Source organism: Triplophysa rosa, linkage group LG22, assembly GCF_024868665.1.
Source record: "Triplophysa rosa linkage group LG22, Trosa_1v2, whole genome shotgun sequence".
Classification (NCBI taxonomy): Eukaryota; Metazoa; Chordata; class Actinopteri; order Cypriniformes; family Nemacheilidae; genus Triplophysa; species Triplophysa rosa.
In genome coordinates, this window is record NC_079911.1 from 8368974 (window position 1) to 8396845 (window position 27872).

The 27872-nt window shown below is 38.2% G+C and overlaps 2 protein-coding genes across 6 annotated transcripts in view; one reads left to right on the forward strand and one right to left on the reverse strand.

Moving 5' to 3' along the window:
* Positions 1-14825, forward strand: part of dpysl2b (dihydropyrimidinase like 2b) — a 27955-nt gene extending 13130 nt beyond the window's left edge. For all 4 annotated transcript variants that reach the window (XM_057320557.1, XM_057320555.1, XM_057320556.1 and 1 more), the window contains 13 exons: positions 1384-1472; positions 1773-1957; positions 3724-3888; positions 4032-4093; positions 4290-4370; positions 4742-4810; positions 4915-5035; positions 5774-5930; positions 6136-6277; positions 6485-6655; positions 9087-9266; positions 10201-10366; positions 10447-14825. In XM_057320557.1, coding sequence (XP_057176540.1) covers positions 1384-1472; positions 1773-1957; positions 3724-3888; positions 4032-4093; positions 4290-4370; positions 4742-4810; positions 4915-5035; positions 5774-5930; positions 6136-6277; positions 6485-6655; positions 9087-9266; positions 10201-10366; positions 10447-10538 — 1680 coding nt within the window. In that variant the 3' untranslated portion in view covers positions 10539-14825. The remainder of the gene's footprint in view (positions 1-1383; positions 1473-1772; positions 1958-3723; positions 3889-4031; positions 4094-4289; positions 4371-4741; positions 4811-4914; positions 5036-5773; positions 5931-6135; positions 6278-6484; positions 6656-9086; positions 9267-10200; positions 10367-10446) is intronic.
* adra1ab (adrenoceptor alpha 1Ab) lies at positions 14703-27591 on the reverse strand. 2 transcript variants are annotated; one of them, XM_057320561.1, is made up of 4 exons: positions 27479-27569; positions 26328-26356; positions 25060-26105; positions 14703-16398 (listed from the first exon to the last, which is right to left on the reverse strand). In XM_057320561.1, the coding sequence occupies exons 3-4, from the start codon at positions 25955-25957 to the stop codon at positions 15980-15982; spliced, it is 1317 nt and encodes a 438-aa protein (XP_057176544.1). In that variant the 5' UTR covers positions 25958-26105; positions 26328-26356; positions 27479-27569; the 3' UTR covers positions 14703-15979. The 2 variants fall into 2 exon arrangements, with proteins under 2 accessions (XP_057176544.1, XP_057176543.1); XM_057320560.1 differs by lacking the exon at positions 26328-26356 and having other exon boundaries at positions 27479-27591.
* Positions 27592-27872: the final 281 nt, after the last annotated feature.

A 27872-nucleotide genomic window follows, 5' to 3' on the forward strand; every position in this document is an offset into this window, starting at 1 on the left:
AAGGTGCTATTTGTTAACAATTATTTAATGCATTAGCTAACATGAACTAACAACGAACAATACTTCTACAGCATTTATTAATATTACTACATGTTAATTTCAGCATTTATAAATACATTATTAAAATCAAACATGGTCACTGTTAACATTAGTTAATGCACCATGAACTAACATGAATAGCTGTATTGACATGAACTAACATTAACAAGGATTAATAAATGCTGAAAAACGAAATTGTTCATTGTTAGCTAATGTTAGCTAATGCATTTACTAATGTTAACTAATAGCACCTTATTGTAAAGTGTTACCGAGACGCCTTAACTCGCCTGTGTAAAGACGCCTTAATATGCGCACGGCAGCCGCAGTACCACGCACGTGACGTCATGTTTGCTCCTGTTCAGTCAGCCCGCATGAAAGGTGTAGAGGGTTGGAGACGAAACTCACAAACTAGTAAGTAAAACGTGGTTTATTGTATGATAAAACGTATTGTATCAAACTCTAATACGGGTTGGCTAACTGAGATTAAGATAGTCGCTAAAGCATTGGATTAGAATTTTTCTGCTGCTCATACTCACATTTTGATCGATCACTATACATGTTTGGTTAATACATTACTCCATCAGCTGATCTTTAAATTGTTGGATTTGCAGTTTTTGGCATCTATTACTATCATATTTTTTATAGTCAAATATATGTAGAACAGTTAGCGAATTAGCATGTATCGATCAAACACTGAAAATATTGAAATATAGAAATTAAATCGTAAGACTAGTAATAACTTTATATGATCCCAGTAGTATTAATGGCAATGCCAAAACTCTTAACCATTAGATTCAGGCATAATACATTTTTTTAAATGTGCCACCCTAAGATTTGTACTGGCCCCTTTGTGCCACCCCATAAAAAAAATCCTGGGGGTGCCACTGGTGATGACATCTTAGTTAATGACGCTAAAGTTTCTACAGTACATCTGGGACTAGCCTTAAGTCTACGAAAGGCCATTAAGATATTTTTAAGATATATCATCCAATCAGGATGTTGGAAAGTGCAGGTGAGAACACATAGACTATAAATCATGACACACTAATAAATAACATCAGTTTATGAGAACAAATCTTGCAGAAGTGAAGCAGTATGTTTTACAGCACACATCTTTGTTAAACTGAGCTCATTGTAGCACAGTGTTAGATAAATGTTTTACGATGAACATGTGTTTATAATTGTGAAAGCCACAAAACTCACCGATGCTTCTTAGAAAGAATGTTGGTGTTGCTGCAATTGTGCTTAAATCTGTAATTGGCTAAATTATGCTGTGCCTGGATCAGTCGATTTGCAGCATATTTACTAAAGTATGATACTGATGCTGCTTATATGTCTCTGCAGAGTGACCGTCTCCTGATTAAAGGAGCTAAGATTGTCAATGATGATCAGTCCTTCTGTGCAGACATTTATATGGAGGATGGCTTGATCAAGTAAGTGTGACAGATTGCTTTTGATCATATCTAACACATTTTTATGTTTTATTATTTTATTATGATTATGCACTGATATCTTGCCCCAATCCAAATCTTACATCTAGTCTGTCATTGTATCCTGAAATTGAAAAGATGGCATGTCACTTTTTTAAAATCTGGACATAGACACAGGCTAAAAACAAGCTTTGGTGAATTTCAAGATCATTCGTCAATGAGATATGTAATTCCACTCTGTTCATTACACAAAGCTGTCATATGTCATTCTAAAATATCTGATCTCAATGTTGCGCTTTACAGGCAAATCGGAGACAATCTGATAGTGCCCGGCGGGGTGAAAACCATCGATGCCCACGGACGTATGGTGATGCCGGGTGGCATCGATGTGCACACCCGCTTCCAGATGCCCGACAGGGGCATGACCGCTGCGGATGATTTCTACCAAGGCACCCGCGCTGCCCTGTCTGGAGGAACCACCATGATCAGTACGTGTGCTTTTGTAACACTCCAATGATGCTTTGACTTTTTTTGACAAGTTTAGTATTCAATAGTATTTCAATTATATGTGCTGTTTGTGCTGTGCTGGCTTTAGTAACTTTGGTAGTTTTTTTGCTATTTTATTTATGTGGTAATATTGTTGATGACCTATTCAGGGAGAAGAGCAACTATGACTTTGCTATTTTTATAATAATAATATTTTCAACATATTCAGACTGGTAAATTAACCATGGTAATAATAAGCCATATGTGGGTTTACCAGTGTTACTGTGGTCTTATTATAAATACCACAGTTATACTCTGTGACCACGTTTACATGGACATCAGTAATCAAATTATTTGCCTTATTCTGAATAAGATAATATTACGATTAAGGTGTTTACATGAGTTGCTTTAAGAATATACCTTTCATGTTCCAGTTTTACATGTTACACAACATAGTTCGATTAGTGGCATACGTCATTACGTCCCTAAGCGACGTCGTTCGACGTTCCCTCCATAATTTCATGTATCAACAAACAGTTCGTCTTCGCCATGGTACCACATCCAGTTTATGGTGTTTCATTTATTTTCTAGAATTGTTGGCATCTTTCTTGTTTTCCATTCGGACCAAAAATGTGCTTTCTTGCTTAAGCCATGTTGTTTTCCGTAAAACGAAACGCCTGTCCACTGCCGTGCGTGTGTGGAACCTGTCGCAAAGTGCCGCTAAAGTTCCTACGCGCCGGTAATAGTGCGATTAAGCTGTGTACATGTCTATACCGCACTTCGATAATGCGACTAAAATAGGAGTACTCCACCCGTCTTAATTCGATTTGTGTTTACTACGATTATGAGTTTAGACAGATTAAGCAAATCAAAAAGCTCTGTTTACATGGTCCATTCTTAATCAGAGTATTGTCTGAATCGTGTTAATATCGGATTATTGTTGTCCATGTAAACGTGGTCTGTGAGAACTATAAAACATTTTCATGAGGGTTATTTTTTTGCTGTGTCACATGTATCCTGTATTCTTGATGATGCTCAGTGGTTCAGTGGTTCTCAAATTGGAGGCCGTGACCCCCTGGGGGGCCCCAAGGTGGGTGCAGGGGGGCACCAGATTACCTGGCATTTTATAAAATATTGAAATTTGTCATACATTTTGAGCAATCAAACTAACCAAAAGGTTTGGTGTTTCAGCATTGTATAACTGAATATGTCTTTGGTTTAATTAAAATTAATTAAAATTAAAAAAGTTGTATAAGTCTTTATTTGGGGGCCCACAAAGCAATGCAACTCGCACAAAGGGGGCCTTACAACGAAAAAGTTTGAGAACCGCTGGCTTAGATCTTCTCTGTAGTGAAGTTTACTTGAGAGCACTGCAGACATAATGGATACAGTGAGCTTTAAATGGCACATAAGACAGAGATAGTCCACCCAAAAATGATTTTTAGCATTTATTCACCCTAATGTCATTCCAAACCTGTATGACTTTCATTCTTCTGCATAACATAAAAGAAGGTATTTTGAAGAACGTTAGTAACCAAACAACATTGACCCAAACATTGGACACAAAACCACTGAGACATTTCTCAAAATATCTTCTTTTGCGTTGCACAGAACAAAGAGGAAAATGCAAGTTTTAAATGACATCACAGAATAAATAAATGATAACAGAAATATCATTTTTGGGTGAACTATCCCGTTAATAATCATCAAAGTGGCAGGCTTTTTTCTTCATGAGGTCTGTAATATCTGTTTATGTGTGTGTGAACAGTTGACCACGTGGTGCCAGAACCAGGAACAAGTCTGATCTCAGCCTTCAATCAGTGGCGTGAATGGGCGGACAGCAAAGTCTGCTGCGATTATTCTCTCCACGTGGACGTTACCGAATGGCACAAAGGCATCCAGGAGGAAATGGAAGCTCTCGTCCAAGATCACGGTAAACAACTGTCAGCATCTGCAGCGCCATTCGCCCAGAGCTGCCGTCCTGACTCCATCAGCCAGGAATTTCACTGTTCCTCTGTTTCACCTAATATCTCACCGACTCCCCTCTGTAATCTCATACACCGTCTTTGTGTGCAGGAGTTAACTCCTTTCTCGTCTACCTGGCTTACAAAGACGTTTTTCAGCTCACTGACTCACAGGTATGACGTTCATGTTACTTGCTTTGGCTTGAGGAATAAATTCTAGTTCTCTATAACAATTACACTAAAAATGAGAAAAGGTACCTATGTAAAGATGCTCCGGGTTTCCTCAGAAATGTCACTTTGGAATGATATTTAGCATTTAAGTGTGGGTGTGTGTGTGTGTGTCTCTCTCTCTCTCTCTCTTTACCTCCAGATCTATGAAGTGTTCAGTGTAGTTCGGGATCTTGGGGCCATCGCTCAAGTCCACGCCGAGAACGGAGACGTCATAGCCGAAGTAAGATCTGAAGAGAGCATGATCCAACATTCAGCTCCCATTCTCAGTTTCTATTAACAATAAGCTGTTTGGAGATGTTAAATCAAAACACGTGTCTTACAACCAACACTCAGACTTTATGAGTGTTGGTTGTAACACTCATAAACTGTTACAACCAACACTTTATGAGTGTTGGTTGTAACACTCATTTGGTTTTGCAAGCAAAACCAAAGCAAACATGAACTCAATAATATATTTAATTGCAGTTGACTTTTGCATATTTATTATGAACTCTTTGTAAAATGCAGTTTAAATTGAGATTATGACATAAAGAATGAAATTCCTCTCGTTTATTTCTGGTTGTCTCTTTCACCTTCTCTTTTCTTCGACAGGAACAGCGTAGGATCTTGGAGTTGGGAATCACTGGACCAGAGGGACACGTTCTCAGTCGTCCAGAAGAGGTAGGCACAATGAATTCTGGGAAAACACAGTTGTCAAATTTCTCTTAAAACTTTGCTTTTTTGAAATGCTCGGATGGATGGAGATGGGTTTGTGGCTTGTTTAGGTGGAGGCGGAAGCAGTCAACCGCTCCGTAACGGTGGCCAATCAGACCAACTGCCCCCTTTACATCACCAAGGTGATGAGCAAGAGTGCCGCTGATGTCATCGCTCAGGCCAGAAAGAAAGGTGAGATCCTTAACGGTGACAATTTATTTTATATTATAGATTTATACTGGACATTTTTTATATTAAATATATTTGTATGAAATTCTAAAAGATAAGCTTTTTCACCAGTGTTCTCAGATGTTTGGGCTAGAAGGCATGTGCCCAGGTGATAAATGATCTAACGTGATGTAAAGGGATAGTTCACCCAAAAATAAAACTTTTGTCATCATTTCTTCACCTTCATGTGGTTTCAAACCTCACTCTTTGTTCTGTGGAATACAAAAGAAGATATTTTGAAAAATGTCTCAGTGGTTTTGTGTCCATACAATGGAAGTCAATGGGGAGAGTGTTGTTCGGTTACTCCAAAGTCAGACAGGTTTAAAATGACATGAGGTTGAATAAATGATGAAAAAAAGTTTATTTTTGGGTGAGCTGTCCCTTTAAAATCACTTTCATAGAAACATTCAACATTCAAAACATGTAAATGGACAGAACATTGTGAAGTGGTTTTAGCTAATCCCACTTTCTTCATGCCATTAAAATGAGGTTTTATAAGACTGGACGCCGAAGCAGGTTTTATGAGCAAGAATGACTGCAGTCCAGCAAAAAATAAATAACACACACAGCATGCTATGATTCAGCTGTTCTTGGCTAGACAAAAAGAAATGACATCATAGTGGTCCGGCCCTAAAATTAGGCAAGGGAATTACAGTGAAATTATATGTGCTGTTGCTAATTCAGTATCATTCAACCATTTAGGCACCGTAGTGTATGGAGAGCCAATCACAGCCAGTGTCGGGACGGACGGCTCTCACTACTGGAGCAAGAACTGGGCCAAGGCCGCCGCCTACGTCACGTCTCCACCCTTGAGTCCGGATCCGACCACGCCAGACTACCTAAACTCACTGTTGTCATGGTATGAGCCCTCATAGGTTTTCGTCTAGCGGATGATAATACGAGTAAAAAAATGTTCAGAGCACCATAGCAACCACATAGCAACACCCTTGCAATGGTCCACATAAAGAGAATTATAAGGCACACTAAATGGATCAAATTTAAATGATTTGATCAGACAAATTTGTCATCCTAACGTATTGTCTCTTCTCACCCGCACGCTTCAGTGGAGACCTGCAGGTCACAGGAAGCGCTCACTGTACCTTTAATACCGCTCAGAGAGCTGTGGGTAAAGATGACTTCACCCTCATTCCCGAAGGGACCAACGGCACCGAGGAAAGAATGTCTATCATCTGGGACAAATGTGTGGTGAGACCGAAATCCTAATCGGATGATGTGTAAACATGTTTGAGAACATTTAATCCGCCAGTGTGATCTTGTTTACAGTATCTGCTCTTCCCGCAATTATATAAACAACTTAGTCTGTAGTAGTGTGAGTCTGAATGTTTTCAGCTGAATAGGAAAGCAAATACACATGGATGTGACACTAGAGGCGTATCCTCACTTTGGTCGTAGGTTACTGGAAAAATGGACGAGAATCAGTTCGTAGCTGTTACCAGCACCAACGCTGCCAAGATCTTTAACCTGTACCCGCGCAAAGGTCGCATCGCCGTGGGCTCAGATGCCGATCTGGTGCTCTGGGATCCCGACGTCACAAAGATCATCTCAGCGAAGAGTCACAATCTGGTGAGTTGTGTTGTCAGCAAACGCATTGGTAACAAAATGAACATAGAACTTCCTGTTTACCTCCATAATAAACTCTATGGGCCAGATTTACTAAACAGGGCAAAAAAGCACGAGAGCACAATTAAAAAAAAGCATTTTTTAACAAGGCGCGCATTAAAAAACACAGGTGCAATATTCCCATAATGATCAACGCAATCTACCAAGAGCAGTAGCGCAGGGTTTAAAACATGCTTTTTGGGTGTTAAATAAAGCCGCAAATACCAGAACAATGACGAGCGCAAACCTTAGTAAATCGTGTCACGTGATTCATTTAAATACTTTACTCCCATAAAGTTTGCGTCTGAAGAGGTTACTCCTACAAATGCATATACAATAAGATCAGTTGCAAAAACAGCTGTCCACGCATTTTCAGCACTAATTTTAACTGCGTGTTTAGTAAATACCCACAGTAGTTTTTTACGCCAAAAGAGACATTTGCGCTGCTGCAAGATTTGAGTAAATCCGGCCTTGTGGCCATTATGCATGTGCACGGTTCATCACTGCATATTATTCGAACAAAAACAATGCTTGTTATTAATATCCTGTTTTACGCAAATATGAAATGCATTACGATAAAATGAAAACAGTATGTTATACTAATGTTATTTCAGGTTAGAGCGCTAACGACGCGCTTCATACCAAAAGCATGCGAGAACTGCATTGATACTATAAAAATGTAATACACCAGTGGCCAGACGTGTGTTTTATGGCAGTGGTTTGCAGCTCCAGCCATAGAACATTAGCTCTGTGTTGTGCCGATCAGATCGTGGGCGTAGACGTGTTTCTCATGAGAGTGATGTCATTCTCGGCTCTTCTGGGGTAATTTGACGTTTCCCGTCTGGTTTGGATGCTTTGGAACATGTTTGGCTATTTCTGTGTGTACAAGAGGCCGTGCATTAGCTTTCAAGATATTTTATGTCCTATTGGCAACGCGTTTTTTTGTATTTTTTAGTTAGATTTATGCCGCGGTCACACTAGACTTCGTTCCATTGACTTCCATTCATACGCATATGGATGCAGCAGATGGGAACGCAAGCTCATGCGGAAAAAAAGAGTTTCGTTGCATTCCAAAAGTTAAGTTTGGTGAACTCTGACCTGTGAATCCGTATCACTTGAAGATGTGTGATCTAAAGAAGATCGATTCGTCACGGCGTGACCTTTTCAGCTGGAAGAAATGCTGATATGAAACAAAATCCAACAATCCCATTATGGACAATAAATACTCACCCTTTTGTCATTTCAAACCTGTATGACTTTTTTTCTTACGCAGAACACAAAAGAAGATATTTTGAAACATGTTGTTAACTGGACCCCATTCACTTGCATTGGTTTTGTGTCCAAACAATAGAAGCGAATAGGGTCCAGTGCTGTTCGGTTACCAACTTTCTTCAAAATATCTTATTTTGTGTTCTGCGAAAGAAAGTTAAACAAGTTTGAAATGACAAGAGGGTGAGTAAATGATGACAGAAATTACCTTTTTGGGTGAACTATCACTTTAACATATCTTTTTAGTCACACATCATAAATTCTAATGTATTTGCACTTTGTATGCCTAGTGGTCTGTGTAGAAATTACAAAAATATATATAAATGTATAAATATAAACAATCAATTTGCTAATCTTCTAAGAAAAATAACTTATTATATATAGTCTCTAAAACCAATGTTATGCAATTTTGCTTCTCAAGTAAATCCTGCACAGCAAAATCGCCAATGTTAAAAAAGGTCAAATTAACACCCACAGTGTTTATATAATGCACACTTTGAGAGTGTGGATTATATATACACTGTGCGTGTTAATTTGACCTTTTTTAACACTGGCGATTTTACTGTGTGGTTTTAAGGACTTTTAGACAAAAAAAGTCAATTTAAAAAATAGCTTTCTGCAAGATTTTGCACATGTAAGTGCACAATGCATGTAAGTCTAAAAGTAGTAGAGAAAAATGAAAGCGTGTGTGTTTGTTATCGGCCTGAATGAGCTAATGCTGTTTTTACGTCTTGCTGTATTACTTTTAGCAAAGTGCCAGTAGCATTTGGAAAGGGTGGTCACACTTATTTCACCGTATACACACACCCTTTTAACTTTTATATACTTCCTCCTTCACTGACCTCTAAATTTCAACATTCCTTTTTTTCCCAGCACTGTACATATTACAATAAATCATATTGTTTAAATAACCGCCTGAAGATCAATAATGATTTGCACATTTTGCACTGGAATATGATGCTTTAGTATGTAGAAGCGATTATCGAGTAATTCAGCGGAACTGTCCCACCAGGAGAACATACTTTTCATGTGATGACATCTTGTTTCATAACCATCTAAAACGAAAGTGTTCATAAATTTTCAGCGCCATTTGGTTCACTGTGTTGATCCTTTTGTCATCCTCCAGGCAGTAGAGTACAACATCTTTGAGGGGATGGAGGTGCGCGGGGCGCCCCTGGTGGTCATCAGCCAGGGAAAGATTGTACTGGAGGAAGGGACCCTCCACACCATTGAGGGATCTGGACGTTATGTGACCCGTAAGCCCTTCCCTGACTACGTTTACAAGAGGATAAAGGCTCGCAGCAGGGTGAGTGAGACTGAAGTTTATTCTGGATTTCATGTCTACAATGATGGGACCCCCATGGGTTTCCATATCAATCACCATATCGACATTTGCCAATATTAGTTTTGTCAGCGTTTGAAAGACTATTGAAAGTGTATTATGTTAGTGTTTACGGTAACACTTTACAATAAGGTTGTATTTGTTAACATTGGTAAACGCATTAGCTAACATGAACTAACAATGAGCAATATAGTTTTTCAGCATTTATGAATCTTTGTTGAAGTGATAGGTCACCTAAAAATGAAAATTCTGTCATCATTTACTCACTCTCTTGTCATTTTAAACCTGTATGATTTTCTTTCGCAGAACACAAAATAAGATATTTTGAAGAAAGTTGGTAACCGAACAGCACTGGCACCCATTGACTTCTAATGTATGGACACAAACCAATGTCAATGGGGGCCAGTTAACAACATTCTTCAGAATATCTTCCTTTGTGTTCTTTGGAAGAAAGAAAGTCATACAGGTTTGAAATGACAAGAGGATGTGTAAATAATGACAGAATTTTCATTTTTGGGTGAACTATCACTTTAAGTATACTTAAGTTCCAGTATATTTCAAACTATATTTTATTTAGTAAGCAAATTAATATCAATGGACTAGTAGTAAACTTGTAAGTGTACTTGTGTAAGTGTAGTATTTCAGTACAACTTCAAACTAAATTGGCCCACTTTTTAGTTTATAAAAGTATAATTTAAGTGTACTTCAAGTGTAACAGCACTAATAGTTATAGTATATAGTATACTTACAATATACCATTTATATATTGTTTTTGCACCTAGCCTATACTGCTCTCTTCCTATTTAGTTATACATAGGTATAAGTACCTAAAAAATATTAAAACTATAATTTTGTTTAAAAGAAGTGTTTAACATAATCATGCCCCATTGTTCTTCAGCTCGCTGAATTGAGAGGCGTCCCACGAGGTCTTTACGATGGGCCTGTCTGCGAAGTCTCTGTTATGCCCAAGGCTTTGACCCCCGCATCCTCTGCCAAGACCTCTCCTGCCAAACAAGCTGCTCAACCCGTCCGCAACCTGCACCAGTCTGGCTTTAGCCTTTCTGGTAAGTACTATAAGAATTACAAAAAAAAGAGCCAAATAATTTATTTATAGATGGCTGATGTTTTATTCATCTCATTTCAGGTGCTCAGGCTGACGACAACATCCCTCGGCGCAACACCCAGCGTATCGTTGCACCCCCTGGTGGCAGGGCCAACATCACCAGCCTGGGCTAGACCTCCCTTCAGCCGACCGGAGAACAGGGGTTTGGGGGGAGGGATGTCTGTAAATGTCTGAGGTGTTTGCTAAGACCACTGTCCTATCGAGAGACAAACCCTGTTTAGGGCGATGATTCTCCGCTTCCCAGGCGCCCAACCCCTTACCTTTCACCCCATCCCACCTTTCCCCAACCCTACACCACTTCCTAAAGGAGACATCTAGAGAAAAAAGTATTTGCCTCATTCGAAGAAAGACGAAACAATGTAACATTCACATTTGAGCACTTCTGATTGTATGATTTTTATACTGTACTTTCTACCCACCATGAGTCATGTTATTATTTTTGTATTTAACTTTATTTGCGTTCGAGGGATCAAGCTGTTGTTTATCATAAATACTTATTAACAAGGCAAGGGTTAGAGTGCCGTGCTCGATCACACCGAGAATTTCAACATTTGTCGCTATATTAACATAGAAATGTCTTATTAGGAATGTCTTTTTTACCCAAGACCAATAATGAACATCTGACCATTGCCTTTTCATGGCATTTAATGCGATCATTTCTGTACTCAGAGAGTAAAAGAAAGCTTTCCCTATGATTAACCCACAAGCCTCGGTAATTAAAAACGTGTTGTTTTACAAACAGAGATGTTCAATTAACAAAGACAGGCTTAGCAAAATTGGAAAAAAGAGTCGGCTGCAAGTGATTATAGTTCCTTTCATTTCATATCTTAGTTTTTAACTTCTTTACTTTAATATGTAAAGGTTAAGAATCAGCAAGAAATGAAGGCTACATTTGGCTGTGAATAAATTGTAAACGGTTTAGCCGCTGTCAGGATATTCTCTGGGAGTCAATTGCAAGCATCCCTTACAAAAATTAACCATGGTTTGTTTTAGTAAAAGTGTATTGCCAACTATTACTACTTTGAATCAAAACAAGAGATGCACCGATATATCGGCCAGTAATCGGTATCGGTTGATAAAAGTCATTTTTCATGCTATCGGACGATCGTTTAAAAACAGCCGATGATCAGGGCCGATATATCCTGTCAATGAAAAGATGACAGGAAAATGCAATGAATAGTGCTCTGTATATATATTAATGTTCAATATTAATAATCAATAAATTAATTAATAACATTCAGAAAGTTTACGAATATTAATTTATCCTTGTATCGGTGCATTATAACCATGGTTATTTTGTGGTAACCAAGGTTTTACTACAGTAACTATGTTTTTTTGGTGTTTAACCGAACCACGGTTCATTTTCGTAAGGGATGAGCAGCAGGTGCATTCCAAAACTGCAAAACTCAATGAGTTCAGGTATGAGATTGATGAAGAACTCTTTCTTGGTGTTCCATCACTAGCATGAAAGATGACACTGACTTGAATTTTGAGCCAATAACCTTGTTGCTGTACATTATGAGTATGCCATAAGAGTCCTGTACTCGAACATTTTACAGTATTAAGTATTTATGCTGTCAACAAATGTGCTAAGCTGATAGAAGCTGTGTGTCTTTTTGTATCTTTAACTTCAAGCTGTGCCTGAGATGTATGTTTTGAGTACTCTTGCATAAGCTTGTTCATGTCTTTTGTTAAAAAAACCTCAAAAGGCTGTTAAATAGCCGGTTAACCGATACAAAGGTGCCAGATTTGTCCCTTGACTCCTTTTCGTAGTACTCTCGCAAGACTCGCTACGTCCTTGTTTTTAACGTCTGTTTTAGTACCGTAATGAATGCTACATACTGTCATATCAGAAAAATAAAATAGAGGTACATCAATGAGATTTTCAACAAATGCCTTTTTCTCTAGCACCGTTTGTGACATTTTCTTTTCATTTGCTCTAAAGATACAACAGTCGTCCCCTGACAGCAAGAAGGGCTATGCATTGTCCTGCTAGGCTAGCTATGTATAATCTTTAATAGCTAACCACGATCCACCTTTTCTGGCTGGTGCTATCGAGTATTTTCACGCCAGACAACGAACGCATCGTAGAAAGTAAAAAGTAGTCATAAAAGGCTTTAACTGGTTTTGATGTGCCTTCCTTGAAAGATTAGCGGTAGCAGACCGACGCTCTCACCCCTTGCTTGTTTTTCATTTCCTTTAGGTTCGGTCTGGTTTTCATTTTGTAAAGCCATCCTCCAGCTGTTTTCTTTTCCTTTGCACATCCGCGGCAAAGTCTTGGCCTGTAGCATCATTCTCCATTGCTTGTCTTTTCCTCTGTGACTCAATACTACACACATTCATACACATATTCTGCAAGCTCGCATAGTTCTCGAGCACTGATCTTTGCTCTTAAAGGGATCGTTCACCCTCAAAACAGTCAGCTGTCAGCATTTACTTAGCCTTACGTCATTCCAAACCTGTATGAGAATATGTCTTCTGCGGGGCACAAAAGGAGAAATGTTTAGAAATGTTTACACTGCTCTCTACTGTAATGAAAGTGGATGGGGAATGGGTGATGTCAAGCACCTCAAACTAAACAAATCATCATAAAAGTAGTTCACATGACTTGTGCGACATAACCCAAATCTTTTGAAGTGTTCTGTGAGTAAAACACTAACATTCCAGTTATTGACCACAGAAATTCACTCTCATTGTATGGAAGATTTGTTCGGACATTGTGTTACAATTTCCTCCTATTGTCTTCCACTTCCTACTGGTTGTGAAAGACACGAAGGTACATGTTTTTTTGTTTTGTTTTGTTGGAAAACTATTCCTTTAAATCTTAGAAATTCATGGCTGCTTAAAAGATGCTGCCTACTTGGTGTGTAGTGAGATATTACCAAAACTACAAGATCTAAATGTAAGTTAGTCAATCTTTATTTGCTAACAACTAAAGCAAGTCCGAGAAGTTGAATTGTCTAAGCGTGAGACCGTGTTTGTGTGATGGCTGGTTGTTGGAATGTGCACAAAGGGTGACGCAAGGTTACAATGATGTATTCTTGTTCACAGAGGCTGTAAAAGGGGCCGATGCCGAATTTGAAAAAAAATGAACAGTGTGGAAAGTCAACTCATACAGTATATTTCTGCTTGTTATCACCTCCTGTGTGTTTCTTGTCTTGTTCTTCCTGACTTCATTGCTTTTCCACTGTTACTATGACTACTGGCTCTGTGGGACAACAGGATCTGACTATTTATTTGTCTTGGCAACACATTACAAAGCGGAAGCTTGCCCCCTAGCAACCCTTCTGGGCATGGTGTTTTTAAAACAACAAAAACTTTTTAAAGTGTGATGCTGCCAAAAAATCTTTATTTGTTTCGAAAACATCCTTAAAGGAACAGTTCACCTAAAAATAACAATTGTGTCATTTACTCACCCACGAGTTGTCTGTATTCATTTCTTTGTTTTGATGATCACAGAGAAAGATATTTGGAAGAATGCTTGTAACCAAACAGTTCTTGGACCCCATTGACTACCATAGTAGGAAAAATGACAATGATAGACAAACTGTTTGCTTTTCTACATTCTTCAAAATATCTTCTTTTGTGTTCAAAGAGAATCAGAAAGCAGTTTTTCCTATATGGTGGCCAAGAACTGTTCCAAATATTTTTCTCTGTGTTCATCAGAACAAAGACATTTCTTCAGATTTGGAACAACTCAAGGGCGAGTAAATGATGACAGAATTTTCATTTTTGGGTGAACTATCCCTTTAAGGCAAGTTAAAGTTACTCGGGATTTTTAGATAATAGGAAATGTTTTCATATACCCTACCTGCATTTTTTCTTGTTTAACACAATATTAAAATGTACACAATTTGCAAACCAGATAAGAAAGTAACCTCATTGCTAAGTAAAGTTGGTGTGGAAATACAGTATAACTTGAGAACAGAACTGTCATATGCGAGTTACACATCATTTGCCCGCCGAGACACCCTGTTGAAAATGCTATTGGTTTATATTATAAACATATGCAAGAGTTCAAATAAACATGCCTTAAACACTCCCACTGATCTCAGAGCAGCTGTTGGCACTAACAACAAACACACACACACACGCACTCTCTCTCTCTCATACACACACACTTTGCAATGTAAGCCTGAATGTTTTTCTATTCCTGGTGTGTGATCTCTGTAAAATGCAGATGGAAAACGAAAGATCATTAATTCTGAAATTGCCAGTGATTTATAACCCCGCCCCCTCTCTTTCCCCTTGCCCCGCCCCCACTCCACAAATGAAACTGTCGTGTGCTGGTGTTTATTCTATTGGCTGTGCAGTGTGAGGATGTCCGCTTGCTCTGAAGTGTCAAATCCCTTGATAGTGATGTAAAAAAGAAAAGTGAATAAAGAAGTCCTTTTCCTGTCCTTGCCTTGTCAGGATGAGTCTCTTTGTTGTGTTTCTCATTTGTGAGTTGCTTTTTATAAAAGCGTCTGCCAAGTGAGCAAATGTCATTGACATCCATGTCTTTTTAGCCAATGAGGGCATTTGTGTTGCTTTGGAAAACTAGCAATGTATCTGTAAAGATAACTGAATTGACTTATGAATCTAACATACAGTATACCGAGTCTTCAGTATATATCACAATCACTTAAAAAAATAAAAAGTAAAACCTGGTCATATCCAGTAAAGAATTCAAATAAGTAATGAATAATAGACAATATGTTAGATTGTTAAATGATAGTTCACCCAAAAATGAAAACGCTGTCATCATTTACAAGTCATACAGGTATAAAATGACAAGAGGGTGAATAAATGATGACAGAATTCTTATTTTGGGTGAACTTTCACTTTAATGTATATAATATAAACATATAACATAAATAATATACAGTATATAACAAATTGTTTGTATAATAGTATAATTTGTATTTCTTTATTAGAATCAGAAGCATTTTAACTCATGATCTCAGATGTTTGGACCCCTCTGCACGTAATACCAATACTTAAAGGGATAGTTCACCAAGAAATGTTAATTCTGTCATCATTTATTCACCATCGTGTCATTCCAAACCTGTATGACTTTCTTCTGCAGAACACAAAATAATATTTTAAAGAACGTTGGTAACCAAACACATTGGACGCCATTGACTTTCATTGTACAGACAAAAAAAAACACAGAGACATTTTTCAAAGTATCTTCTTTTGTGTTTCACTGATAAAAGAATCATATACAAAATTAAACTACATGGGGATAAATAAAAGATGACAGAATTTTTATTTTTGGGTGAACTATGCCTTTAAACTACACAAATGACAACTTGTGGCCCTGTCCACAAGTGTGGATCAGTGAACAGTTTAACAAAATGAACGTACTGTATGTAGACAGATTTAAACGGATATAGTTCACAACGACGCTGCTGTAAATGAACACAGATTCACAGAACTGTTATTTGGCCAACAGGGGGCGCTTTTGTAAAGTCCTTATTTTTCCATTCTGCTAAAGATTTCTGACGTTCCCTTTTTATTGTTTTTTATTAAATAAATACCACCAACAATTCTTATGTCTTAATCCTGTCTTTTATAAAGCCTCTCCTTCCGTCATGCCAATAGAGACTTGATGAACCTTAATAGACGGTACTGTAGTTTCAGCAAGTGTTTGTTTCTGCATGTCATCCACATTAATCTTACTATGGTCATTTTCAGTCAATGCCACAACTTTAGGCAATGCATTATTAATGTCAACAGAAGTCTGAAGGCTGAAGGGTGAGACCAGTTTGGGGGCATGCAGGGTCGTAGCATCTTGACAACGCACCGGAGGACTCCAGACTCTCTGTGTTCTGCTGAGGCAGTGACAACGTAGAACATTCTGGAAAGCCTTCTTGAACTCCTGGCTGAAGCACGGGTAGATGATAGGGTTGAGGCAGCTGTTGAAGTAGCCAAGCCAGAAGGTAATTTTGAAGACAGTGTCTGAGGGTCTATGAGACGGAAAGATGGAGCCTTTGGGGACACAGATACGAAAGAAACGAAAGAAAAAGATTTTCTGAGTAAGGAGACCTCCAGCACTATTTAGAAAATGACCACAAGACACAGAGATCAAATGACTATACGTGTTTCGTATAAGTCTGAGTCTGGATCCAGATAGCACACATACATCTGGTTTACGTCTATTTGACGTCTGCATTTACATCTGCAAGACATCTACAATACATCATTTGCTCATCTGCAATACGTCTCAGAGATGTCTGTTGTCAGACATCATATAGACAAGATGTCTGTAAGATGTTTATGATTTAGAATGGATGTACAACAGCTCTTTCTAAGATGTTTAGCAGATGTTTTTAAGCAGCAGATCTCCAGATCTTTAGCAGACGTATTACAGACGTTCAGACGTCTCCGAGACGTATTGCAGATGAGCAAACTATGTATTTAAGATGTCTTGGAGATGTAAATGCAGACGTCAAATAGACGTAAACCAGATGGATTGTGCTATCTGGGATACATTAATGTTGATTTTATTTATTTTATTGATGAATTACAAATACTCAAATTACTGTAATTGAGTAGTTTTTTCAGGAAATGTACTTTTTTAAGTAGGCCTAGTTTAAAAACAGTGTACTTTTACTTTTACTTGAGTACATTTTTAGTGCTGTATCGGTACTTTTACTGCGCTATTTTTCTTCACATTGTCGTCGCTACTTTATATGTTTAATCTTCATGTGATTGGCTAAGGAGAATAATCAGTCCCGTCACGTGACCCCGTCCACTCAAATCGCGCATAGAAAACTTGCGTCACACAGATTTCAAGACATCTGCCGCCAATTTAGTTTAATCATGGAGGAGGAGGACGAACGTGTGCGGCAGGCAGGGTGCGTATCAAACTGCGGTTTGAAAGTCACTGCGGGAAAGGGACACAATACGAAGGCTCGTCCGAGATATGGAGAAATATTGAGTTCCTGTATCACTCCGTTCGCCAAGTTTCATCCAAACGGCTATATCATGAGATAAAATTGCCCATCTCTCTCCAAAGTCTCTACACTAAGTGCTCTGCCCTTATAAGTGAGTAGGGAACATATGCGTAGGGAACGCATGCGAAGCAGTTTCGCAAACTGCATTACTCGTTATAATGTTGTAAATAACGTTCAGTTTCTTGCACAGTTCGATCGACTCGCTTAATTAAGACGTCATTACATCGAAAGAAGCCGCAGGGATTACTTTTATGTTGCCTCTATCTGTATTTTGAACGTTTAAAGACATGAACCATGAAAAACCATGGACCACAACTCCAGGTAAAACTCTTTATTGTTCTACCTAAGAAATAATGTCACACACATCTTGGATGGCTTGAGGTTGAGTAATTGATCAGTAGTGACGGCCGGTTCACGAACGAATCGTTCATTTGAACCGGTTCTTTTTAGTGAACCGGTTCACCAAATCGGACTTAATCGTTCGAAACGGTTCGCGTCTACAACAAGCACTTATCCACAAATTCCTTCAGTTACTCACTTTTGACATGCATGAAAACCCATCCGACTCAAAATAAACCAGCCAGTATCAACGACTTTTCAGTAAATTCAACAGTACACTACACGCTGAACTGAACTGTTAAGCACGAGCGGAGAAGCTATTCAAGTTATAGCTAAGCTAGCTGATATAGTGAGCATGCGTGCAGTGGCGTGTTCTATCGAACGCTCCGCCTAGAGCGATCCTCGTTCTCGATTCAAGAATCGGTTGCCAAAGTTTTCGGATCACCACTGAACCAACCGAGAGCTGTTTTTCGGACACGTCCGATTTGTTAACCAGTTCAACATATAAGAAACTACATTTGCAACATGAACATAAACATTTGAAAACAGATTTTTTAATGGTCATAAATATTTGTACAAACATATTCTTTATATTAATGTTGCTTAAAATGCATTACAGAAAACGTTTGTGCAGTTGTGCTTTTATGTTAATTATTGTAAAGGTTAAAAATAATTGTTTGTAAAAATAATAAACTAAAGATTTATTTGTTTCATAAGTAATCCATGGTGTTTTCATGAACATCTTATTTAATTTCTAAACAAGATTATATAAATCTAAACATGACGTAATCATCATGTGCGAGAAGCAAGCGGATTCCTTGAATCGCTCTTGCAGACTAGAAGAATCTAGAGTCACGAGAACCGTTTCTGTCGGACATGTCCGGTTTGTGAACCGTCGAACCGGTTGCCGGTTCGCGAATCGCTTCTTCTGACACGAACCGGTTGCAACAGCTTTCGATTCAGCAGTACACAAACCAAAGAGCCGCTTCTTTCGGACACGTCCGACTCAGACCCGATAACGATATTTCTTGCGATATAACATTTCGATAACATGCTTTTTTATTATTTATATATATGTAATTATCATACTGAAATAAACAGGTAATATATATTCTTCTGATGTAACTGACAAAAGTTCTGTGTTTTTCCTTTTTTACTATACAATAGTGGTATATTTGTCCACATAAATTACTGTAGGATACTGTAGTATTTACTATAGTAAACTGCAGTAAAATTCCTACTATATTGTTTTTGAACTTTACTATAGTATACAGTGTTTATCAATTTACTACAAAGGCACTTCAATTTTCAATAGTACACTACAGTATTTTTCGTCTTGAGTGTTCAATTTAACGGGACTTTTATTTTGACGGGTCTTTGGGAAGACGCGTGTTTGCAGATAACTTCACTCAAACACTAAAACCCTCGTAAAATGAAAGGCTTGTTCGACTTAATGCGGCTCCGCAAGATCCGACAGGTGGATGACATCAAAGTACCACGAGAGCGATGCGAAAAAGAACTTTTTATGGTTTTTCGAATCGCTCTCGCGGTACTTTGATGTCATCCGCCTGTCGGATCTTGCGGCGCCGCATCAAGTCGAACAAGCCTAAACTCTCAGAGCAACTCTGGAGATGAAGTTCATGTGTTCATATCCTCATACAGTGCAGCACAGATAAATCCTCGACCATCACTCGTGTTGTATGTTAAACTGTGCACATAATTCACTCAGACACGCAGAACAACCAGATGACATTTAAATAACAGGATTCCGCATGGACTCAGTGCGGTGCGCATTGATTATAGTCACACACAAACAACCACGACAAACACGCAGCTCTGTCTAATGCACATATTCTTATTCTACATATATGTCGCACTGTTCTTTTTTTCAAGTTACTTGTCCGGTCGGGCAAGTAACTATCTAACCAATAGTATAATAGCACCTACTTGGCGGGTATAAAGATAGTAATGCCCCTTCTGATTGGTCCAATTTGGACAATCTAAGCATGCAACACACAAATGATTGACACATGAAACAAATTGAATTTATCGCAACTCTCTGCGATATGGATATCGCATATACTATTATCGAGATAACGATAATTTTTCGATATATCGTGCAGCCCTAATAGTGAGCATGCGTGATTCACCGTGAGGCTACAGAACAGTGTGGACAACTGATGCTGTGCTAATGTTACAAGCGCACGTGAACCGAGGACTTAAAATATATGGAGCAATCTGGCAAAGCGTAAGTTTATTTAATAACACATAAATCGTATTGAATTATGCATGGATCATATAGTTTCTGTAAAATGCTGATGAAGATGAATTATTCACTTTTTATCTTTAAGACTTAAAATGTCATAGTTTGCTGAACTTCGCTGTGCCTATTTGGGTGCTTTAGTTGCAAAACGTGTATGTAAGAAACGTGTCAGATCATGACGTGATGTGTTAACTGACATAAGTTATGATTACTGGTTTTGGTTTATATTTGAATGTGCCGAGTGTATTTTCATCCCAGCCGGTCGGGATGATACTAGAGTCTAGACTTGACGCGTTTCGTCAGGGCGAGTGACGTCAGAGCATAAGAGAATCGGTGAACCGGTCTTTTGAACCGGTTCATTGAAACGAACTGTCCGAAAGAACCGGTTCGTAGAAAAGAGCTGAACTTCCCATCACTATTGATCAGCCAGCTCCTCTACAGATATGACTGTTAAAGGAGTCATTCACCGGAAGTATGTGTTTTTCTTTTGTCTTTTGTGTGTTATAAGTTGCCCATGCATGTATTAGACACGTGAAATTGCAAAACATTTAAGTGTCGGAACAAAAGATGTATTTTATCTAGAAGCGAATGCTCACCCAGACCCTGTAACCACACCCCCACAACTTGACGACAGCTCGTGGAGTGATTTGACTAAAACCGCCCAAATCTACACGCAAGTAAGGTGGGCGTACCTGTCAGCACAATTGCTTTGAAACCTGATGTTCCAAATATGGTAAGAGGCGTTACATTTCCGTCACACAATTGCAGTATTCCACCAATCACTACGCAGTAGTGAACTGGCCAATCATAGCACACCTCGCTTTTCAGAGCGATGAGCTTTGTAAAATATCCTCGCGTTTCAGAGAGGCGGGGCTAAGAGGAGATACAAACATGCGCGGTATGTGGAAAATACAGCGTTTTTAACCTTAAATCGTGTATACACATTGTAATACATCTAAAGCAAACAATAATATTCGTTTTAGCCGCGTAAAATGACCCCTTTAATGCTAATCCAATGCCATTTAGGTTACAAAATATTTAGCAGTGTTTGCATGCAGTATTTGGGGCTCTTATTTATTAATTTCTGCATTGTGGGGCCTAGTACACATGATTGAACAGTGTTGGAAGTGCATAAACGGTTTTACCTGGAAAACTGACCTCATGATAGACAGACAGAACAACACATTGAATGGTTATTTTGTCTGAGTTGTATCCAGTTATATGCTTTATCAGTAAGGTAAATATGTGTTTTGTTAAAGTAGCTATTTTCTATATAAATCTCCAAATTTGATTATTAATAATTATTCTTAATTCATTAAATAACCCCAACTAAAAAGTAACGAGTAACTCTGAGTAGTTTTTGAGAAGAGTAATTTTTACTTTTACTCGATTACTTTTTTAACACCAGTACTTTTACTTGTAATTCAGTACAATTTCAGCAATGTAACCGTACTTGTACTTAAGTACAAATTTCCAGTACCTCTTTCCACCTCTCTAATCCACACTCTCAAAGTGTGGATTATATAAACACTGTGAGTGTTCATTTGACCTTTTTTAACACTGGCGATTTTGCTGTGAGGCCTAATAAAAGAAATCAAACCACAATGTCTCACATTTTTAAAAAAAATATTCAAAAATGTTATTTGCTCTGCTGTTGAATGACTTAGCCTACTTCTTTTTTTAATTTTACATCATTTCACATATGTGTCAGTCATGGATTGTAGAAAATACTTTACTTTATGCTGGGTCTTTACAAATGCCCCGAAGCCTTCATTCTCCAACATTGAAAACGGCTGTAAATGTTTGATAAATGTCCACTCAAGCCTCTTCAATGTCCTTTGCACTTGCTAAAATAAAATTGAATAATAAATTCTGTGTAATTTTTTTATGTTGTATAGCTTTTAATAGGATTTGAGGGCTTAAAAGTAGTGGTATTTAATTACTGGCCATGAGATACCCAGAATTTTTAGTGATTATTCACCGTGAAACACATACATACAGTGCATTAAGAACACCTGATGTTTTGGCTACACCTATATGCCCATCCAATAAATGAAGGTTGGAGTGCGGTATTTCAACATTAATAAGTATGTAGTTATAGGGCTGTGACGGTGGCCGTGACAACCGCACCACCGCGGTGGTAAAGTGCCATGACGCCACCGGCGGTAGTGCACGTCACTCTGACAAATAGGTGTAATAAATATGAGAGTTGCGATAACGATTGCTAGTTGTAGCCTTTCACGTGGATGGTTTTATTTAAAAGATTTTACATTGACAGAAATTATTGGCATACGTTTCCGTTGGTGCGTTCGAGCGCGGGCCTGCACGGCAAAACCCAGGTTATTCTGCGGGTTTTGCAATGGATCTTGTTGTGAAATGAACAGATACGTAAAATCAAAACTGGCTATGACCCGCTTGCTTAGTGTCGGAGCGCGCGCAGGTTTTGCTGCGGTTGCGGAGAGACTTCTTTTCATTTGCGCTCCTGTGCACATCTTCTGAACGCGCATTTAGTGCAGCTGTACACATGTTAATCTGGACAATGTCAACAAGTAAGTTTCACATCAACGAGTCGGAAAAAGTAAAGTTTTTATGGCAATCTGAATAGGAAAGCCAATGTAGGTTTAAACAGTTTGTTTCAAATGGAATTGTTAAGGACTGTAAGGGTTAATACGCCACTGACTGAAGTTACTGCAACAAGAGCTTTTTTATTTAGTATTTAGTTTTCTTATATCATTTAAGTTTTCATTATTTACTGATGTTTATTTAAATGTTTTATGTAGTGTGCCGTTTCACTGATGGATTTGCGCGTTAAACATTGACGGATGTTTCATCCTCATTTATTTCAGATATCATATTTCAATTTTACAATTTATTATTACAATTTCAAGTATTTAAATAAGGTCTATATTTCTCTTCCACTCGTCATGTGGTTGCTACACGCAAATATAATAATATAAATATTATTTATATAAATAATATGTATTTCTCAACCACCGCACCACCGCGGTGGTAAAAAACTGCCACCGTCACAGCCCTAAATTGTAGTTATGATTTGCCATCACACACCTCACAAGGCTGTTCTCAAAATGGTCCCATAGGCTATGAGGTAGCCTATATGCACACGGAGCGATGACGCCATTCCGCTAAAATCTCTGACAGCTTTGTTACATCCATAACAGAAGTAATGAAGTATCAAGTATAAAAAAAATCCTTCAGACCTATTTAATCTTATCGCAAATTTTGGGACTGTGAAGTCTGAGGGGCGGTTTCCCGGTCAGGGATTAGTTTAAACCAGGAATAGGCCTTAGTTTACATAGAAAATCTTAGTAGTTTTAACAAACATGCCTCACAAAAAAACATTGCTTGTGTGCATTTTTGAGACAACACAAACCGATGTATTTGAAGATATGTCAGTGCAAGTTGTTTTCAGTTTGGACCGCTCTTACTTTTATTGGAGTCTAGAAGTCTATTTCCTGTCCAAGAAACCATGCCCAAATCCTTTAAAGTTAATCTTTTAGAATAAAGACCATAAATAAAGGTAGCCTACCACATACCATTTTCATGTATTTTGTCGATGTATATCTTTTTTCCTGCTCATTTTAGAACAAGCCAGACTTTTACTTCACTCTAAAAGTGTTGCATTGTTTTTGACCGATGCTGGGTGAATATTGGACGGAACACACTGCTGGGTTAAAATGACTCAATGCTGGAATTTTTCAACCCAACTGCTGTGTTGTTTCCACCCATGGTTCGATAAAGAAAACCGAGCAATGCTGGGTCATTTTAACCCAGCAGTGTGTTCTGTCCACTTACTGGTAACACCATACACTATTAAAAATAAAGGTGCATAAAAGGTTTTGCACAGCGATGCCATAGAAGAACCATTTTTGGTTCCACAAAGAACCATTCTGTCAAAGGTTCTTTAAAGAACCATCTCTTTCTTACTTTTTTATAATCTAAAGACCTTTTTTTCGCCACAATGAACCTTTTGTGAAACAGAAAGGTTCTTCAGATGATAAAGGTTCTTTATGTAACCAAAAGGTTCTTCTATGGCATCGACGAACCTTTTAGGCACCTTTTTTTAAAAGTGTAGACATAAGTGGTCGTGTCATCACCAATAATTGAATAAAATTCAATTAAAAATCGGAACGCTATTAAGCTTTTATTTTACTAGGGCTGTCAAACGATTAATCGCATCCAGAATAAAAGTTTGTGTTTACATAATATATATCTATGTAATGCGCATATTCATTTTGTATTCATAAACACATACACATACATGCATATATTTAAGAAAAATATAAAATATCAAAATTAATAAACATTTATATATAATTTAAATTATTGGTAAATAAATACATGTCAATATTTCCTATGTATGTATTCATGTATGTGTGTGTTTATGGACAGCAATACATTTATTAAAAATAAATTAAATTCTTAAAAAGTCTGCCTCTCATTTGCCACCATAATTGAGGAATGACCCATTGTACGTACAAATATACTTGTCATCGCACATCACTTTTGGCCACAACTGTAGCTTTCCAATTTGGTTACCTAAAACACACAGTAGGGCTAGGCAAAATTATCATCTTAATATTTTTTAGCCATTCGGACACTTTTGATTTATGCTCTGAAATGGCTAATGGGTTTGCTTTGTATGCGAGTCATCAAGTGCATGATGTTTTTTGTTTGTTGAATTACGATTGGCATCAAAAAGCCAGTACTCTGGTAAATTTGTTGGTTTATTGCAACCTATGATGAAGGTTGAAACAAAGTATTCATTCTGTTATGTATTCTCTTTTTCTAAACAACCTCATTTATATGCAATGTCAATAGCACACAGAGGAATATGAGAATGCGGCATTCACATAAATCTATGCTGAGTCATTGGGAAATACGCATCAGAGTAAATAACAGAAATGAAGACCTGACATCCAAAATGTGTTTTCCGTGCCTGAAAACAGTGTTCCCATTAAATCCCCCTTAAGCCCAAAATAATATTTTCAGCATTGCTTTCATATACTGGGAGTTATTGTATCTGTTCAGCAAATTCAGTTCACCTTTCATTATCGGTATGTCGATACTCACTTATGGGCAGCACTAGGAAAAATGGAAGCCAGCAGAGCACAAAACAGCCCACCACAATCCCTAAGGTCTTGGCGGCCTTCTTCTCCCGGGAGAACTTGAGCAGACGCACAAAGGCATGGCTTGATCGTTCAGCTTCTTTTTTGACAGCATTACGACAGTGGATCCTCAGCATGACCCCGTGTTTCGTTAACCCATTCGTCTCTCGGCCTTTACTCATGGAACTAGTCTTGTGCCGGGCCACCACGTACACCCTACAGTACATTGCCAAAATCACAGTCAGTGGCACGTAAAAGGAACACGCAGCTGAGAAGATGGCATACCCCTGTTCTTCATTAACCCTACACACCGACTCGTCCTCCGGCATCGGATCTCTCCATCCAAACAGCGGGCCGACGGAGATCGCTATTGAGAAAGCCCAGAGGGCCACCACCGCTGCCAGTGCCCTCCGCCCAGTGGCCAAGGAAGGGTAATGTAGCGGGTAACTCACTGCCACGCAGCGATCCACAGAGATGACAGTAAGGCTTAGGATAGAGGCTGTGCAACACAGCACGTCGAGGGCCGTCCAGGCGTTACACAGAGAACGCCCGAATGCCCAGCAGCCCAAAGCTTCAGATGCGGCGGAGAATGGAAGCACCACGGAGCTGAGAAGCAGATCCGCCACTGCCAGGTTGGCGACGAAGTAGTGTGTCATGGAGCGAAGGTGGCGATGGCATGCCACGGAGAGGATGACCAGGATATTGCCCATCACACCAAATATCATAAAGACCATCAGTACTAGGCCCAGAACTAGTGATTTACTAATGTCTATGTCAAATGATGAAATCACACTGCAGTTTGGACAGCTTTCGGGGAAAATAGTGGAACTTATGTTATCCTCTGCCAGCAGCCCGTTGGTCATGATGTGAAGGTTCTATAGATGCAGATTTATGAAGTGGAGATTGTGTTCCTCTTAAATGTCATGTTTGAATCAGAATGTACTTGAATTGCTGGAGTGATGGCTTTGAGTTGATCAGTGCTTTGATAACAGTTTGTCGATTTAAACATGTCTGAAAAGGCAGATTAGAATAGATTACCAGTCAGGCACAATAGACATACTGTATAGGTTTCAATGTGGAAGAAACGTGGCTCCTTACATCTGTTACGAACTAATTGTAGTTATTCTTAATGAATATCAGTTGTTGTTTTATGAAGTTTAGTGTTTCAAAAATGAACAGCCTACAGGCTTTAAAGGGATAGTTCACACAAATATGTAAATTCTTTTTACTCACCCTCGTGTCATTCCCAGCCTGCTTTTCTTCTGCAGAACACGAAGGAAGATATAAATGAACAATGTGGTTAACCAAACAACATTGGCCCCCATTGACTTCTATTGTACAAATGTCTTCTTTGGTCTTCCACAGAAGAAAGAGTCATATAGTGTTTTAAACAACACAAGGGTGAATAAATGATGACAGAATTATTAATTTTGGGTGATCTGTCCCTTTAGAACTCATGCTGGACTGAAAAAAGCACCTGTTTAGAAAACAGACAAATGCAATCCTTGGTGTCTTTTCAAAAAAGCTTTCAAAATGATTAAAGAAAGCTTGGTCAGATTTATAAACAAACATAGCAGAAACCCTAAAATCAATCTTGACGAGACAGGAAGAAAATACACACCATAAATATGCATTGCTCTTACAAGAACTAGATTGATGCACGCACACACACTAATGTATGTATTTATGTATATTACATTAGTAAAAAACCAAATTTATGAAACAAAAATAGGGGAGTTAAAATACAAACACTATTTACGTGACCTGACATGAAAGTGTATAGAAAATCATTGTCCTGTGAACCTTTGGGATAAAATATCTCTTTAATGACCTTTGCTTTAAATATGTTTACTTGCAAATATGATTATATAACATATAATTTGAAACCGTTATGGTTTTGAAAACCAATATAGAAAATCACTGCACAGGAAATTAGATTGTGTTTGTGGCACATTAGAAAGATTCTTTAGTATTATAAGGTTTTTTCTCTATAAAGCAAGTTGTGACAACTTGCCCCGATCCTGACTGCAGACGCTGAAAATTTAATCAATCAGACACTATGCCACATTTAAGAACACAACAATAATCTAAAAAAATTAAAAACACAGCAAATGAGTGGCCGATCGTGTTAAACCAACCTGATAAAGCTCCTCATTCATTTCACTAAAGATGCAAAAAATGCTTTTGCTTGAAACAACAAGTGCCAAACAAATAGGATTATGTTTTTACTATTGTTAATGTTGCAATGCCTAATGCTGTTAGATTTGAGTACGGAGAACTAAATCTATTCTAAATCTAAATCTGTTCCATTGATTCTAATTGTGGACACATTTAAAGAAACGTAGCTTGTCTGTCTAAAGACAAATAGTAATAAAAAAACTTACCATCGTCCAAATAACTCCATTATTTTGGTTCATTTGTGACCTTGAGGAAACGAATAACACAAGCTTGATGCAGAGTCTCTTCACGTCTTATTTCTCTCCTCTTTCTCTCTCTCTCTCTCTCTCTCTCTCTCTCTCTCTCTCACACACACTCACTTTACCCTTACATTAACTGCAACACAACTTTTGGTGGCCATAGATATATATATATATTTTGAGCAGGATAATCTGCAATGCCTTTTATTGTCCTTCACCAAACCTGATATTCTGACAAAATTTATATTTAATTTGGTTTGATTGAACAAAAATGACAGTTTGTGCTCATTTTTCATAAAACATTCCAAATGTTTAAAGCACACTCTACAGTGGCTGTTTGAGCAATCTGTGAACAATGTGT

Bases quoted from the DNA above. Each gene is read 5' to 3' on its own strand.
- adra1ab (XM_057320560.1), bottom strand. From the start codon at position 25,957: ATGACCAACGGGCTGCTGGCAGAGGATAACATAAGTTCCACTATTTTC. The intron at 16,399-25,059 runs GTGAGTATCGAC...GTGTCCCCAAAG, and splicing joins TTTCCTAGTGCTGCCCATAA to GCTCCATCTTTCCGTCTCAT.